Below are 15,929 nucleotides of genomic sequence, written 5' to 3' on the forward strand. Positions count from 1 at the left end.
ATGGGTTAAGCATTCATGACAATACGTTTTTTTTTTTAAATTGAGAACAATTTTACGTTCAATAAAACCAATTCAACCCGGCTACCATTTTGACCATCTATCCGAAGTTTGGATTACTCAGTACGATGTACCATTCGACTCAGTTCGACGAGATATGGCATGTGTGTTTGAGTAAGCATTTTTGAATATAATTATGGGATGAGGAATAAGTATAAATTGCATAACCTATTTGAATGGATATAAATTACTTTGATTTGGTGGTCTAGAACATTGTAGATTAAAAATAGTTTTATTTACTACAAGGTCACTGCTGCCGGCTTCGATTTCTCAGAGGAAGTGAATGAAAATTTGCTCATTCCAAAATATTCAACGGAATATCGACTGACTGTCTGGTATAACGCAGATAGCTGCAATTCAATTAGTACATTGAATGAGACGATTTTTTTAAACATCTAACAATCACAGGAGCGTGGTTCGAAAATATCTTTTCAGTTGAACGAAATTCGGAACACAGTTTTAGAAAAGTCGATTTTCTCACATTTTATCACAAGTACCTGTTGTGGCATCTTGCTCAAGTGGTCTTCGATTCTTCGATTTTGTCTGAGTTACTTGACGTCAAAACCCTAAGTAATATAATTATTGGTAGTTTTCATAGTAATTCATATCATGTTTACCTTATGATGATATTCAAAGCATCTATTGTGCTACGCATCCGCATATTTGTCTACATTTCGACAAACAAATCACTAGAATGTGCAAAATTGCGCTTATATAGTTTGACGGATAATTTCACTTGTAAACAAAATTTGGTTAGTTTGCTAACATCGAACATTTGTTTGCACATTTATATTATGCACAATAAATACTAACTCTTAGTTTGATTTAAGCTACTCAATACTGTCCCAATTACTACTAGTTATAGAAAGCGGGTATTCATGGTATTATGACTAAGCCGGCTATTCCCCACATTTTCCTCTTGTCTGAAAATGCGAATACAGTCCAACCCTAATTCGACGATATCTTTCGACGGAACCATAAAAATATAAAACCTCAGAATACGAAGCTTTTGAAATACGCAAATGAGCCACCGAGGAAGAATTCATAATCTAATAAGAACTCAATCGTTCTTCGTTAGGATTCGAACACTCAGATTGGGGGAACAGTATCATAATTCCTGTATCATCAGAATTGACAATAGAATTTTATATACGAATTGCTACTACTTTTCGCGATTGCTAGTTTAAAGATTATCAAAGAACAAAAACAACAGACTCATAGTGTATATCAGAAACAAATCAACGGCCAAACATCGATTTGTTTCGTTTCAGATACTGGAAGGTTCTTTTATTCTTTATCTATAAAGGAGGTTACCAAATGAGTGTTGGAAGTAAATGACGAAAACCACATGCATGGTTGAGCTTTCGTAATATGTAACATAATTAGATATTTTGTGATAAAATTCCATTTTTAATTGTGCAAGTACTTTTTCTTAAATTGTTTACGTTCTTTTTAACTTTTTGGTGATACGATTTCGTTTTGATGAATAATAGTGCATTTCAGCTCGACGTTATTCCTGGAAATTGCTAGTTCTAACGGAATTGTGAAACAGAAGGATGAACTAAGGTTTTATTTTAATCAAGGATATAGTTGCTCGGCCAGATAAGTTTCTCGATTTCTTCTATACATGATCTTATTAAAAAATTTAAACTATATCATTCGACTACAATAAAAGCTTTGATTGGAAATACAATGTCGCTCGATAGATCTCTGATACTTAACAGGATGGGTAAAATTGCAGATTTTTTTTATTCATTTCGTTTATTTGATAGGCACAAATGCGTTAGCTTGGCGGTGCCAAATTCTTTTGTTTCTACATTTTGGATATATTAAAACTAGGAGGTTACAAAAATTAGAATTATGTCCTGCTAAGCTCGAAATAAACATTCTCGAGTTTATCTGATACAGTGCAAGATGCAAATGTATACACTGATAGAATATATTCGTAAATCGCTAGGAATTACAGAAAATTTTAATAAAATATACGAATTTTTCGTACATATAATCAATCGTTCGTAGTTCTATTGAAACACTTTAATTTTTTATTACGAGTTTTTCGTGAAAACCACGAAACGACTTTCGATGGCTTATTACGAAACAGCTTTATTCGGCAAACGAATTGTTCGCTGCTATATACGAATATCTTTCTAATATTTACGAGCACCATTCGTCAAACCGTCAACGTCAAAAGAGCTTCAATATGGAGTCATTGTTGCTATACGTCAGAGGATTGTTGATCATCACGACGGTCTCGGTCTGATTATTTAGTAGCCGTATCCGTGTCCGCCGGTTTCAGGAAGATTTCCTGAACCTCTTTCGCTTCATCCAGAATCCGGACCAGTACGGATTCAGTTGAGCCATCGCGAACTGCTCGTTGGTTTTGAATGAAGAAGTTTAAGTTTTTCTCTGCCGGAGCAAAGTCAAAACAACATGCTATTAAATACGAAAGCTTTTCTAACATGAAGGAAATGCATTCGTACGACCAACGAGATTGTTCGTAATATACGCAAACATTTATTGAAATAATCGAATCATTTTGTTTCATTCACGAAAAATGTTGTTATCAACGATTACATTCGTGCAATGTAAACTAAATAAGCAAAATTTAAGAAAACTTTCGTTCATCAAGCGGCCATTTCTTCGTACCACAATGAAATCGATTTGGCCAAATCGATTTTTTTAAATTAGAAAAAATCGATATTGTCAAAGCACGATCCCAAATGATCGACTGAAAACAATAAGATGCTAATATGTACGAAAACCTTTCTAAAATAAACGAAATGAATTCTTGCCGCCAACGTAATATACACAAACGCTTATTAAAATAAACAAAACATTTCGTTTCATTCACGAAAAATAATGTTTTTATCAACGATAATATTCGTGCAGTGTACATTAAATGTGTAAAATTTACGAAAGCTTTCGCTCACCAAGCAGGCATTCTTGTTCATGAAATGAACGAAACGCACTATTTACAATGCACGAAAATACTTCGTTGCAGAAAACAACGAATGAATTCGTGCATTGCATGATCGATTTCATTATATTTACGAATTTATATTATCAGTGTACGAAGAAAATGAATGTTGATGAGGGTGTGACAAAATTGCTATATATTTGTGAGTTCATCCACCAATACAAAATTAAAAGAAAAAAATTAGCTTCAATATGTGACCTCCATTTTCAATGTAAAATCGTGTGCTGAATCCGAAAATGATGTCCAAAAAATTTAAAGTAGAACAGTATTCGAGTTAGAGTGAAAAAGTGACTTTCACCTTTAAATAAAAAAGTACATTTGACACAGGAGGGATTCCATGAGAAACCGGCTCCACCACAAAATATGACCATCGTCGATTCGAACGAAACTATGAAGCTGTGTTCAGTTTATGAATCTTCATGATTTTCTCTGAACCTTGCAATATTTTGATACAAGAGCGATTTTTCAAAAGGGCGTAACATTTCTACGTGCCTTAATTTCAATTTTTTTAGCTCGAATATTTTTTTATACAGCATAACTTTCTGAGAATGAGTTTCAGGGAATAAATATTTATGTACGAAAGAAATATACACTGAAAAAAATGTTGTGCCATTTTTCACAAAAACAAAAATTTGTTTTAAAAATCAAAATTGCAAAAAACCCACTTTTTTCTATTTTTTATATTTTCTCAACTAAAACCTAAAGAAAAAAGAAACATTTTAAATGTGATTGTATGATGGAGAACTTATCGGTAAAAAAGTTTTTCTAACACTAACTTTATACGTGTTTTTAAATTTCATACTAATTGACATACAAAACTGTAATTTTATTACAGTATATAATTCTATGTATCATTTTAAATCAAAATGCATTCAACAATTTTCCAAAATGCTATAGTTTTTGAGATATTTGGAATTTTGTTCCAACAAAAACATTTAATTCGTGTGATTATGCCCTATTTGAAAGTTATTCGCGTTACCCCATCATAAAATGACAAAAATCATATGTTTCTGGTTTTAAAGAAGTAAAAGAAACTTTTTTAGTGTATTTGGATCATGGAGAAGCTTTCAATAAAAAAGTTTACCTAACAACAACTTTTGACATATTTTCATAATTCATACTATTTGCAGTCAAAAATACAATTTTCTTTTTGAATATATTTCAAAACGCCATTTCATATCAAAATGCTCATAACAAAAAATTTCTGAAATGAAGTAGTTCTCGAGATATTTTAAATTTTGTTTTAACAGTGCAATTCTTTTGTTTTATTACGACCTTTTCAGAAGTTATTCGCGTTTCTCCATCAACAACAATAAGTTTTTAGAAGGCCTCGATTCACTATTTGTTTTCGTGGAATAGTTCACATAATCGCAAGATATTATTTTCAGACTCGTGATTCCTAGTAGTCATGACTCACCACGTGCTGGTGGAATAGTTCACAAAATCATAAATTAACAGGCATTCGTGATCTGGTTCTTGATTCATAGCACATTATTCGCGATCTATCTTGTGTGCTTGGAAATATCTAGAAGATATCCATAATCATTTTCACTTTCATAAAATTCTACATATGATCTTGAAAATTTTGAGTGAACTATTCCAAAATATTTATGATGAAATACAATATGGTCTGTGTCTGGTAGTGACCAGCCATATATACGAGCAGTGAATGTAAGAAATCTATTAGGACTTCGAACATCGTTATTCCCGTGATAATGTTTAATGTGGTGTCCGAGCAGAAAATGAAAACTGAGTTGATCGGTCAAAATAAACTATTGAGTTACAAATCGTGTTAGCAGCACATTTCCCAAAATATGTTACCGCGAATTGGTTAAACTTGGTCCAGTTCATATTGTTATGTTTCTCCCAGTTAAACATCCAATAGGAATCCACAAATAACCTACCACAATAAAGCGAAGAAGAGTTATGAATATCGTTATAATACTGCTGATATCATGAACATAAGTCACAAGAATAAAATATCCCGTCGGTTTTCACAGTAAAGAGGGACAAGTTTATCTTTACCAGGAGACATTTTGTTCGTAGTTATGCTGGATATTTTCTCGTGAACTATTTCACGAATCTCGGAATTTTATTCATGAATCCATTCAATCCTGGAGAGCTAATTCATGATTCCTAATATATTAGTTACGATCAAATATCAGTGCTCCTGAAATAGTTCACAAAATCATGAAATATTATTCATGTATTCGTGAACTGGTTCATAATTTCTAGTGAAATAGTCACGGCTGACCGTGTGTGCCCGTGAAATAATTCACAAAATTATAAAATATTCATGTATTCGTGCACTGGTTCATGATTCCTAATACAATAATCATGACTGACCATTCCTGCTCGTGAACTAGTTGACAAAATTATGAAACATTGTTGATGTATTCGTGACCTGATTCATGCATCCTAGTATAATAGTTACGATCTAAAATCCGTTCTCGTGAAATAGTTCACAAAATCATGAAATATTATTTTTTCTCGTGGGCTGGTTCATGTTCATCATTAGTGTAACAACCACGACATACCATTCATTCCTGTGAAATAGTTCACGAAATCCTAAAATAGTATTCATGTATTCGTGAACTGGTTCTTGATTCCTAGAACAATAGTCACGTCGGATTATAAAATAGCTCACATATTCATGAAATATTATTCATGATCCGTGATTCCTTAAACATGACTTACATTTGATTTTGCGTGCTTGTGATATTTAGAAGATATCCCTAATTATTGTCAATTTCATGCAACTTGATAATGAAATTTTCACGTGAACTATTTTAAAAAACATGGAGTATTGTTCGTGGAATTATTTTTGATCAATGCACTTTTTCATGAAATGTCCAGCTGCTACCGAGCAGTAATAGGTACAAACAGTAGATATGAGAAAACTGTTAAGACCTCTAACATCGTTATTCATTTGATAAAGTTCAGTGTGATGCCTGGATAGAAAACGCGCTGAGCACATCAAATCATATTCGTGATATAGTTCACAGAACAAGATACCGCGAATCTGTCGAACTTTTATGACAGTTAATATTGTGACGCTACTCCGCGTAAAAAAACCGATGATAACCAAAAAACATTAGATCGCGATAAGACAGAAAAATTGCCAATACCATGATAAAACTGCTGATATCATAAATATACGTCACATCACTCTACGTGTCAAATTCGAAAGTAAGCTCTGGAAGAAATTACGCAAATAGTGATTAAGATCCTCAAATCATGAACATAAATCACACTCGTGACAAAAATATCATGACTAGAATACTGAAATCATGAATATTAATAAACATAAATTTCTACTCGTGACAATAATATCACGACAACGTGAATTCAAACTATGAAAATAATGGAAAAGTTCCTGAAATATTGAACATAAATCACAATACTCATGACTAAAATATTAAAAAATAGTGACTAAAATCCTGAAATCATGAAAGGGAATCACTCTACTCATATTTCAAATATCACGATAATCATATTTAAAATATCACGAAATCATGAATATCGTTCGACTGTACAAATAGTTTCACCAATACAAGGCGAAAATAAATATAATACATAGAATAAAAAGAGTGCATAAAATAATTTAAATTAATGATATGAATAAACTCATGAAGTTAATAAACTGATCAGAATGAATCCAAAGTAGGAATCGAATTAATAGATAAAATGAACCAAAATGATCAAAATGAACAAAAGGAATGCTAAATCACATAAATGATTGAAATGAAATGATCATATATTTAAAATTAGTCAAGTATTCAAAATAAATAAAATAAACAAAACAAATAAAATCCATGAAATGAATAAATTATTGAATTTAAAAAAATGATTTATTCATGTATTCGTGAACTGGTTCATATTTCCTGAATAAATCATTTTTTAAAACTCAATCATAATAAAATGAATAAGTAAAACGAATTGTACCAGTTTGAGAAACATTGCTTCGGAAAGTTCTAAAATATTTAAAAAAAATCCATTATTTGAAAATGACAATTAATATACAACGCACTTTCTAGTGTTTCCATCCTTTTTTATTTTGACCTTATCGTTCTTCTTTCCTTGGCGGCGTCATTTAAGATTATCTGATGTTTTTGCTTAATTGATGGACCTCAATTAGTTATTTGAAAACCGGAAAAAATTTTTTCGCGCAGGATAGAATTTTCAGGTCCATTATTTTAACGTACAATTGAAAAATAGAGAGATACGGTCACATGAACTTTCAAACCCATCAAACACAGTGCGTCAGAGAGAGAATGCAATTCGTGAATGAGACAGGTAAGTATATATTTAAAAGTATTAATTTGCATAGAGAAGTGTGTAAAGTCTAGGTTATGTTGGCGATATATCGTTCCAGTCATTTGCAAATAAATGAATTTTTGGTCCCGTTAACCATAAAAACGGTACCTTGTAAATTAGTGGGGTTTGTTGCTATACAGTATGTGAATGGCATTAATGTAGTCAGATCATCTATCTGTCCAATGCATAAGCTCTCATTGTAACCCCAGCCCTTCCGCATTGTAATCTCTAGCTCTACTTCCAAGGCTACTTCTCTGTGTGTATCTGCGGGAATATGTGTCTATAGGCGCATGTATGTGGAATTACGAGGGTTTTACGCTGATTGTGGCACTCTCTCATTTCGTTCGTACCGTAAACCTCGCAGGATTTTTAACCGAGTTGGAGTTATTCATTATTGTGGGCCGTGTTCGGAGGTGACCGATAGAGAAGATTACACGACCCATACGTTAAAACATATATACTTTATTAAAATATAACGCGGACAAAACAGAGTGATAAAAACGCGTGTTACTGCTACTGAACTCTATTATATTCTGATTAGCTAACCGGATGTTGTTCGATGCGTCAACTGAGTGACAGGCGTTCTACCACCAGTGAGCCCAGCAATTCCTATTGAGTTGTAGGGATGTCCACGTCTCCAACATTCATCCACATCCATCGGTTCATTAGTATTGCTAACTTGCTGATCGTAGGTACGATCTGAATCGATCATGACCAACCAGGAATTGTACCTTGTTTGCTCCGCGGACCCCTTCGAAATCACCTTGGGTTATCGCGGACCCCTTCGAAATTATCCTGGGCGGTCGCGGACCCCTTCAAAATTACCCTGGGCGGTTGCGGATCCCCACGGCTTAACATCGATTTATATGCTGTATATATTATTTTCAGTCTGATACGATAAAAAACTTGAAGTTTCAATATTCGTCCGGAAAAGATCTCTTCGCTGACCCCCAGCAACGACTTGACGGCCCCCTAGGGGTCCGTGGACCCCAGGTTGAGAATCGCTGAGTTAGAAGGTTACTTATATCCAATTCATATTCAGCCAGATCGGGATAACCGGTATGAGTCTGTGTGTTCATCAACAATCATCCGCCAAATCCCCTTCTTGTTTACACTTGGTCATCGAGTTAGATATCAGTGTTTTCCGTAGTTTCCTTCTATATATAACACTCGCTATCCTCCACTAGAATGATGCAGATAGTGATTATTCCGGCGACGACACAGACTGCATCCGATGAAATAGTTATGTACACGATCGTGATTCGCATGGTTTTGAGCCTAAATGTACTGCTTGGTTTCATTCGATTACGCTGTGTCCCCAGCACCGTGACCCTGACAGAAATTCCATACATCAGAATAGACGATGATACACTAGTCGGAAGGCGCCTCTTGCTACTGTTTGCTTCATCGCTGTTCGGCATATTTCTGTTTAATGCGTTCATAGCTTTGACCGCCTTCTCACAGATATAATCGACATAGGATGTTGAAATTCAGTCCGTCGTCGATCGTCACTTCCTGTTGTTTCAGCGCTTGCTTCGAGATTACGGAATGCTCCCCGATCGTGACTTCTGTGTTGTTTCTACAACAACCTATAATCGCTCTCCATAAATGGTGTCAGCCTGTTCAGGATGTGCCTTTCCAAGAGTTTTCTGAAAGTACCCAGTAAGCGATTCTCAGGCGGCTTACCCGCTTTGACAATAACACTAGCTTCGGCACCGATCAGAGAAGGGCCCCTCATTTAGTAATTTTCTTATTATTAGTTTAAACATGTTCGGAAATGCCGGGACTACCACTATCAGTGCGACGTTAGGGATTCTATCCGCTCCAGGCACCTTTTTCACCACATTAGCCACTCCTTGTTGAATACTTGTATCACTTCTGTGTTTTCCTGCTCTAGGTATTTGAAGCCTATGAATCTCTTTATTTATTTTATTATTCAATTCGTTTATTTGATAAGGCACGTTTGCCTTTTCTTTGGACAAAGCTGGGGGTAGATATCGGGCATCGGGAATCAACGGTAAGGATTACATATTCGGACGAATGCATCATGTAGGGGAACTGGGGGTAAGACGGACATATTAAGGATATACTTAAATATAACATGGTAAGAGCATGTTTTTGTCACCATGTAATACTCTATGTTCTAGCTCCTTATGTTGGCTTTCGAGTGCCCAGGGGGATTATTTTACAAAAATCATTTTGTATCAGTTTTTAAAGAACTGGAAAACTAAGAAATATCTGCACTTTTTCCATACTGCGGGTGAAACGGACATATAGTAGGGGTAAGACGGACATGTGGCAGAAAGGATCACAATGCAAAATATTGAGCGGATGTTTTGAATAGATTGTGGTTCTTCTTAATATATATGTTCAATTCGAGGTGAAAAACGACGTTTTGGGGTTCGTTTCTAATATCGTTTTTGCGGTTGTCATAAAGAGAGCAACACAATCAGTTCCAACATTGGATCATTTGATAAGTCACAATCAATTATACAAAACTGGAAGGTTATATATTAAATGCGTAATTGGTAACATCAGTTCCTCGATCACACAGCTAGAGTATGAGACTTCTAGGAATCCCGTATTGAACCTCGGTCACATTAACGTACATCCTGCAGCCTACTGCATGTGAGACTTCAGCTAACTGGATGGTTCTCCACGTTTGACTTCTAGTATTTCGTTTCTACGGGCGAGACATTCATATAAGGATGAATCAATAGAATTAATCAAGACTCCGTCTTGCCCCACCAGTATACATATTTTTTAAACGTTTGTACCTATTCACGCATAAATAAACTTACCTGTTATTTTCCACGAAGATGTCACTTAAAAGTTACTTTATCGAAACAAAGAAAAAACTCCGCGAAAGAATTGATTTTGTCATCGATAAACCTTAAAATCGGAAACTTTTAAATTACATCCGCAAAAAACAGCACTACCGATTATCAATATTTGCTTAAATTGTATTCGTTTAGCAGTATTCAAGGCCTAATAAGTGTTTCATAATTCAAGGTTACCCATAATGATAGAGTACACATACAATACAATTGAAGTTTTAATGTTATATCCCTAAAATAACCATGTGTCCGTCCTACCCCACCTGTCCGTCTTACCCACAGTTCCCATATGGGGACGCCGGGCGGTCTTCTTCGAGCCGGTAGGGGTTTCTCCAGACGATTTCGTAGTACGGCTCAGATGCAGATCGGCAACACAGCGCATTGCGCGTGTGATGTTGTGCTGTAGGTCTCGTGTTTGTTGGGTCATTCGACAGAGATATTTTGTGTTGTCTTGGAGTCCCATCAAACCATCGTTGCAGTACGGTAGGCAGAAGAGGGCACTTCTTAGAATGATCTGAAAAATAATAGGGGCAAATAAATTTTAATATTGATGGTTTTTAGGAAGATATATACGAGCGACATATAGAGCAGATCGCGGCTTGCCAGTATATCTCGAACCGGGATATTGAGTGATCTTCCTCGAGCCCAAAGGGGATCCAATAGTTGAGATCTGGCAGAACAGTACTCGGCGCATGCCCAGACAATATGTTCGATATCGTGATAACCGTTACCACAGGCGCAGATACCGCTTTTTGCGAGCCCAGTGTAGTGATTGGACATGAGCCGAGATATCACATGAATGAAGTCCCGACCCACATCCATGGTTTCTTCGATACCTTAGGGATTATCGAATATAGCCACCTTCTAAGTTCTCCATTACTCCATGAAGATTGCCAACTTTCGAGGGTTCTCTGATGAGTAATACTGAAAAATTCGCTGAAGCTGATTGGTCTTTCATATATATATATATATATATATATATATATATATATATATATATATATATATATATATATATATATATATATATATATATATATATATATATATATATATATATATATATATATATATATATATATATATATATATATATATATATATATATATATATATATATATATATATATATATATATATATATATATATATATATATATATATATATATATATATATATATATATATATATATATATATATATATATATATATATATATATATATATATATATATATATATATATATATATATATATATTATATATATATATATATATATATATATATATATATATATATATATATATATATATATATATATATATATATATATATATATATATATATATATATATATATATATATATATATATATATATATATATATATATATATATATATATATATATATATATATATATATATATATATATATATATATATATATATATATATATATATATATATATATATATATATATATATATATATATATATATATATATATATATATATATATATATATATATATATTCTAAAGCGTCCGCCTTAGCTAAAGATTTCGCTTCTTCATTACATGGAATGGGGCAATGCGAGGGAACCCAAACTAAGGCAATCTTGTACGATCTTACAGACAAAGTATGCAGGCGCTCCCAGATTTTCTTCAGAAAATATGGAATGTGCTTTCTAGGTTTCATTGAACGGAGACCCTCGATTGAGCTGAGGCTATCCGACACAATAAAGTAATGATCGGTGGGCAAAGTATCAATGATCCCAAGAGTATACTGAATAGCAGCAAGTTCGGCGACGAAAACTGAAGCAGGATCGTTGAGTTTGAATGAGGCTGTGAGGTTTTGATTGAATATACCGAAGCCAGTGGAGCCGTCGAGGCTTGACCCGTCGGTGTGAAACATCTAGTTGCAGTCGACTTCTCGAAATTTACTATAAAAGATACATGAGATCACTTGCGGACGTATGTGATTCAGGATTTGTCGAATCTCGCACTTTATGGATGTGTCGAAGAATACGCTTGAATCAGAAGCATGGGGGAGATTGACACGATTGGGATAATATGAAGAACGATTGGTATTTTGTGCCATGTAATCGAAGTACAAGGATATAAATCGGGTTTGAGAATTGAGTATGACAAGCCTCTCGAAATTTGCAATTACTAACGGGTTCAAGATATCGCATCGGATGAGCAATCGATATGAGAGGTCCCAAAATCCATTTTCAGCGCAAGGACACCTGCTAGCATTTTTAGACTTATCTTATGAGTCGAGTGCATGTAACCCAAAATAGTACGCAAACAACAATATTGGATTCGCTCTAGTTTGATGAAATGTATGTTCGTAGCGAAGCGGAAACAGTAAATCCCGTACTCCATCACCGACAATATCGTTGTTTAGTACAGCCTGATCAGGTCTCTTAGGTGGGCACCCCAGCATGTTCCAATTATTGTATGGAGAAAGTCGATCCTTTGTTGGCACTTCTGTTTCAGATACCTAATGTGACATCCCCAGGTACCTTTAGAGTCCAACCAGACCCCGAGATATTTGTAAGTTGAAACCTGAGCAATAGTTTGATCCATTAATTGAAGCTGTAGTTGCGCTGGTTCATGCTTCCTTGAAAATACGACTAGCTCAGTTTTCTCCGTGGAGAACTCGATACCCAGCTGGAGGGCCCAAGCAGACAAATGTAACAAAGACCACACCGTTATCTGCAAGCTGACTTAGCGTGCAGGAATTGACAAGACATTCTTCAATGTCATTCACGTAAAAGTTGTAGTGAAGGGGGCTTAGACATGAGCCCTGGGGAAGATTCATGTAGCTAATTCGTAATTTAGACAAATCACCATGCGAAAAATGCACGTGTTTTTCAGACAGCAAGTTTAGCAAAAATTTGTTTAGAGTCCGTGAAAGACCATGCTGGTGCAGAAAGGAATTTGGATAGAAACTGAATCAAAAGCCCCCCCCCCCTGTTTTTAAAGCCATTTGTATTTCTCTTGAGAGCAAGTCAAGATAGTCGTTCGGGCCTTTGTCTTTGGGGAAACCAAATTGTGTATCTGACAGAAAGCCATTTGCTTCAACCCAATTGCCGAGGCGAAACAAGATCATCATCAGAAACAGGTCAGCTTTGCAAAAGGTCGATACAAGTTGTGGTCGGAGGCTGGTTTTCCTGGTTTTTGGATGGTGATGACCTTCACTTGCCTCCAGTCATGAGGGACAATATTACCCTCAAGAAAATTATTAAATAAATTCAACAAGCGTCCCTTGGCAGAATCTGGCAGATTCTTTAACAAGTTAAATTTGAATCTATCTGGCCCTGGGGCTTTATTGTTACATGACAAGAGAGCAAGTACTGTTTGGGTTTCGTAAGCGCTGGGCCATGCCCCAAAGAGTGCTCATCGACATTTATCTCGTTAACCCGTCGACGAACCGGCACCAATAGCTACGTTTTTTGGCTTTCATCAAATTCTTCATGTGCGTTTCTGCCATCGCGTACTCTCGGCAGCTGGCTGGTAGCCCGTCGGCCATCTCCGTGTACGTGTACATCTTGCACTGTATCAGATAAACTCGAGAATGTTTATTTCGAGCTTAGCAGGACATAATTCTAATTTTTGTGACTGCATTCATTGTAAATGATGAACTGTACTTTGCTTATGTAACTCAAATCAATCTGCAATTTTACTATTACTCCCCCTCTTATATATCAAACTGAATCCCTTGTTTTAAAATTTTTCATAAAAAAATCTTTTGGCCCTCTCTTGTATATTGAATCTTATTTCTAGTCTTAAGATAGCTGTAAACTTTCTTTTCCTTTGTAAAAAAAAATATTTCAACATTGTAACCTCCTAGTTTTAATATATCCAAAATGTAGAAACAAAAGAATTTGGCACCGCCAAGCTAACGCATTTGTGCCTATCAAATAAACGAAATGAATAAAAAAAATCTGCAATTTTACCCATCCTGTTAAGTATCAGAGATCTATCGAGCGACATTGTATTTCCAATCAAAGCTTTTATTGTAGTCGAATGATATAGTTTAAATTTTTTAATAAGATCATGTATAGAAGAAATCGAGAAACTTATCTGGCCGAGCAACTATATCCTTGATTAAAATAAAACCTTAGTTCATCCTTCTGTTTCACAATTCCGTTAGAACTAGCAATTTCCAGGAATAACGTCGAGCTGAAATGCACTATTATTCATCAAAACGAAATCGTATCACCAAAAAGTTAAAAAGAACGTAAACAATTTAAGAAAAAGTACTTGCACAATTAAAAATGGAATTTTATCACAAAATATCTAATTATGTTACATATTACGAAAGCTCAACCATGCATGTGGTTTTCGTCATTTACTTCCAACACTCATTTGGTAACCTCCTTTATAGATAAAGAATAAAAGAACCTTCCAGTATCTGAAACGAAACAAATCGATGTTTGGCCGTTGATTTGTTTCTGATATACACTATGAGTCTGTTGTTTTTGTTCTTTGATAATCTTTAAACTAGCAATCGCGAAAAGTAGTAGCAATTCGTATATAAAATTCTATTGTCAATTCTGATGATACAGGAATTATGATACTGTTCCCCCAATCTGAGTGTTCGAATCCTAACGAAGAACGATTGAGTTCTTATTAGATTATGAATTCTTCCTCGGTGGCTCATTTGCGTATTTCAAAAGCTTCGTATTCTGAGGTTTTATATTTTTATGGTTCCGTCGAAAGATATCGTCGAATTAGGGTTGGACTGTATTCGCATTTTCAGACAAGAGGAAAATGTGGGGAATAGCCGGCTTAGTCATAATACCATGAATACCCGCTTTCTATAACTAGTAGTAATTGGGACAGTATTGAGTAGCTTAAATCAAACTAAGAGTTAGTATTTATTGTGCATAATATAAATGTGCAAACAAATGTTCGATGTTAGCAAACTAACCAAATTTTGTTTACAAGTGAAATTATCCGTCAAACTATATAAGCGCAATTTTGCACATTCTAGTGATTTGTTTGTCGAAATGTAGACAAATATGCGGATGCGTAGCACAATAGATGCTTTGAATATCATCATAAGGTAAACATGATATGAATTACTATGAAAACTACCAATAATTATATTACTTAGGGTTTTGACGTCAAGTAACTCAGACAAAATCGAAGAATCGAAGACCACTTGAGCAAGATGCCACAACAGGTACTTGTGATAAAATGTGAGAAAATCGACTTTTCTAAAACTGTGTTCCGAATTTCGTTCAACTGAAAAGATATTTTCGAACCACGCTCCTGTGATTGTTAGATGTTTAAAAAAATCGTCTCATTCAATGTACTAATTGAATTGCAGCTATCTGCGTTATACCAGACAGTCAGTCGATATTCCGTTGAATATTTTGGAATGAGCAAATTTTCATTCACTTCCTCTGAGAAATCGAAGCCGGCAGCAGTGACCTTGTAGTAAATAAAACTATTTTTAATCTACAATGTTCTAGACCACCAAATCAAAGTAATTTATATCCATTCAAATAGGTTATGCAATTTATACTTATTCCTCATCCCATAATTATATTCAAAAATGCTTACTCAAACACACATGCCATATCTCGTCGAACTGAGTCGAATGGTACATCGTACTGAGTAATCCAAACTTCGGATAGATGGTCAAAATGGTAGCCGGGTTGAATTGGTTTTATTGAACGTAAAATTGTTCTCAATTTAAAAAAAAAAAACGTATTGTCATGAAT

The 15,929-nt window shown here is 34.7% G+C and overlaps 1 protein-coding gene across 1 annotated transcript; it reads right to left on the reverse strand.

The window, feature by feature from the left end:
• Window positions 1-7,892: 7,892 nt before the first annotated feature.
• Window positions 7,893-11,130, reverse strand: LOC131687021 (uncharacterized). Its single transcript, XM_058971055.1, has 3 exons — window positions 10,762-11,130; window positions 10,486-10,702; window positions 7,893-8,050 (listed from the first exon to the last, which is right to left on the reverse strand). The coding sequence occupies exons 1-3, from the start codon at window positions 11,008-11,010 to the stop codon at window positions 7,893-7,895; spliced, it is 624 nt and encodes a 207-aa protein (XP_058827038.1). The 5' UTR covers window positions 11,011-11,130.
• Window positions 11,131-15,929: the final 4,799 nt, after the last annotated feature.

This window comes from Topomyia yanbarensis, chromosome 3 (genome assembly GCF_030247195.1).
Source record: "Topomyia yanbarensis strain Yona2022 chromosome 3, ASM3024719v1, whole genome shotgun sequence".
Taxonomy (NCBI): domain Eukaryota; kingdom Metazoa; phylum Arthropoda; class Insecta; order Diptera; family Culicidae; genus Topomyia; species Topomyia yanbarensis.